The 1,894-nt window shown below is 44.5% G+C and overlaps 1 protein-coding gene across 1 annotated transcript; it reads right to left on the bottom strand.

Annotated features, from left to right (window-relative positions):
* Positions 1 to 260: 260 nt before the first annotated feature.
* LOC102836706 (olfactory receptor 1D2-like) lies at positions 261 to 1,229 on the bottom strand. The gene has a single exon (XM_006863459.1). The coding sequence runs from the start codon at positions 1,227 to 1,229 to the stop codon at positions 261 to 263; it is 969 nt and encodes a 322-aa protein (XP_006863521.1).
* Between the last annotated feature and the right edge of the window lie 665 nt (positions 1,230 to 1,894).

Genomic DNA, 1,894 nt, shown 5'->3' on the forward strand with positions numbered 1-1,894 from the left:
GCCTCATTGCTTTCCTGTGGAGCGGCTGGTGGGCTTGAACCAATGACCTTTTGGGTTAGCAGTCCAATGTTTCATCCACAGTGCCACCAGGACTTGGCATTAGTGTTAGTGTGACATTATTAATGGCCAAGTTTGGTAAGGTCTTGGAGACATTGGTTTCCACTCACATGTATTTACTTCAACATAGATCTATCAGCTCATTCTGAGTGGCATCTATATTTTAATCACTCTTGTGTACTCCACAGACGAATGCCCAGTCTCTATTTAAAGTGTCTTTCAAAAATTTCCCGTATGGTAACCTCTGAAAGACTGCCAAGAAAGAGTTTTCTGAGAGCCCCATGCATGTCCTTTTTCCTTAGGCTGTTGATGAAAAGGTTCATCATAGACGCCACCACAGCATACATCACTGTGGCCATTGAATCCTTCATGGAGTACGTGTGGAGGGGCTGCAGATATACCATACAAAGTGCCCTATAGAAGAGGGAGACTACAGCCAGATGGCAAGCACAAGTGGAGAAAGCTTTGTACTTCCCAGTGACTGAGGGTATTTGGAGAAGATCTTTGATAATCTGGATATAGGACATAATCATGAACCCAAAGGGGGTTAGGAAGATGAAGCAGCCAGTAGCAATCAGCACTATGTGATTGAACTGGGTGTTGGAACACGCAAGCCTCAACAGGACATACATCTCACAGAAGATGTAGTGGATCTTCTTGGACCCAGAGAAGGTCACCCTGGTCATGAGGAGTGTGTGAATGAGGCCATAGAGGACAGAGAGGCCCCAACACAAGGCCAGGAGCAAGATACAGAGGCCAGGGCTCATGGCTGTGGTGTAGTGGAGGGGATGGCAGATGGCCACATAGCGGTCATAGGCCATCACTGCCAGGATGAGGTTGTCCAGGGCCACCAAGGAGACCAGGAAGTAGAGTTGTGTCAGGCACCCTGCATAGGAGATGGCTTTGTTCTGGGACTGAAGGTTCACCAGCATCTTGGGGATTGTGTTGGTGACAAAGAAGAGGTCGGTGAAGGAGTGGTTGACCAGGAAGAAGTACATGGGCATGTGCAGATGGGAGTCAGAGCTGATGGCCAGGATGATGAGCACATTTCCCACCACTGTGACCAGGTACATGGTCAGGAACATCCAAAACAGGAGTCTCTGATGCTCAGGATTCTCTGAGAGCCCAACAAGCAGGAAGTCGGAGGTTCCAGTCTGGTTGTCTCCATCCATTTTCCCAATAGTCTGCAACGTTATCACCAACAAATGTTTATCAAGTGTCCTCAATTGGCTAAGGACATTCAGATAAACAAAATCAAGTTTTTATTAGTATTGAAAATACCTTAAACTAGACTATGATTTTTCAAACAATCAACAAAATAATAACTCATCCTAAAACACAATGAATATGTAAATCTTGTATACAATTTAATCATTCTATCAATTTCTAATCTTGCCGGGAGCCAGCCCCAGCAAATTTATTTCAAGGTTTTTTTCCGAAGGTGGGTGCGGCGTCAGCGGAAAGAATTACATGGAGTCAATAAGTCATAATGAATTCAAAATCTTATTACACGCTTTATTCTTCTCTCATTCTTTACTGTCCTGCTCATTCTTTACTCCCCTGCTCTCCTGCTCATCTCTTCTGCTTCTTTTCTGTCTTGCCCGGCTCCTGCTTTCATTCCCCTCCTGCTTTTTTAATCCCCTTCCACTTCTTTACTCCCCCCTCTCCTGCTTTCCCTCTCTAATCTTCTTCTTACATGCTTTATTATCCTTCCACTTATTCCTTCTTCTTCTCCTTCATTCTCCTTCTCCCCTCCTGCTACATTTCTTCTTACACTCCTTCTTATTCTCTACATTACTCTTTTCACTCTTTTTCCTTCTACATTACTTCTTACACT

This window comes from Chrysochloris asiatica, unplaced genomic scaffold (genome assembly GCF_000296735.1).
Source record: "Chrysochloris asiatica unplaced genomic scaffold, ChrAsi1.0 scaffold00054, whole genome shotgun sequence".
NCBI lineage: Eukaryota > Metazoa > Chordata > Mammalia > Afrosoricida > Chrysochloridae > Chrysochloris > Chrysochloris asiatica.

What these genes read in the sequence shown, in the direction of transcription:
- LOC102836706 (XM_006863459.1), bottom strand. Translation starts at nt 1,229, where the DNA reads ATGGATGGAGACAACCAGACTGGAACCTCCGACTTCCTGCTTGTTGGG.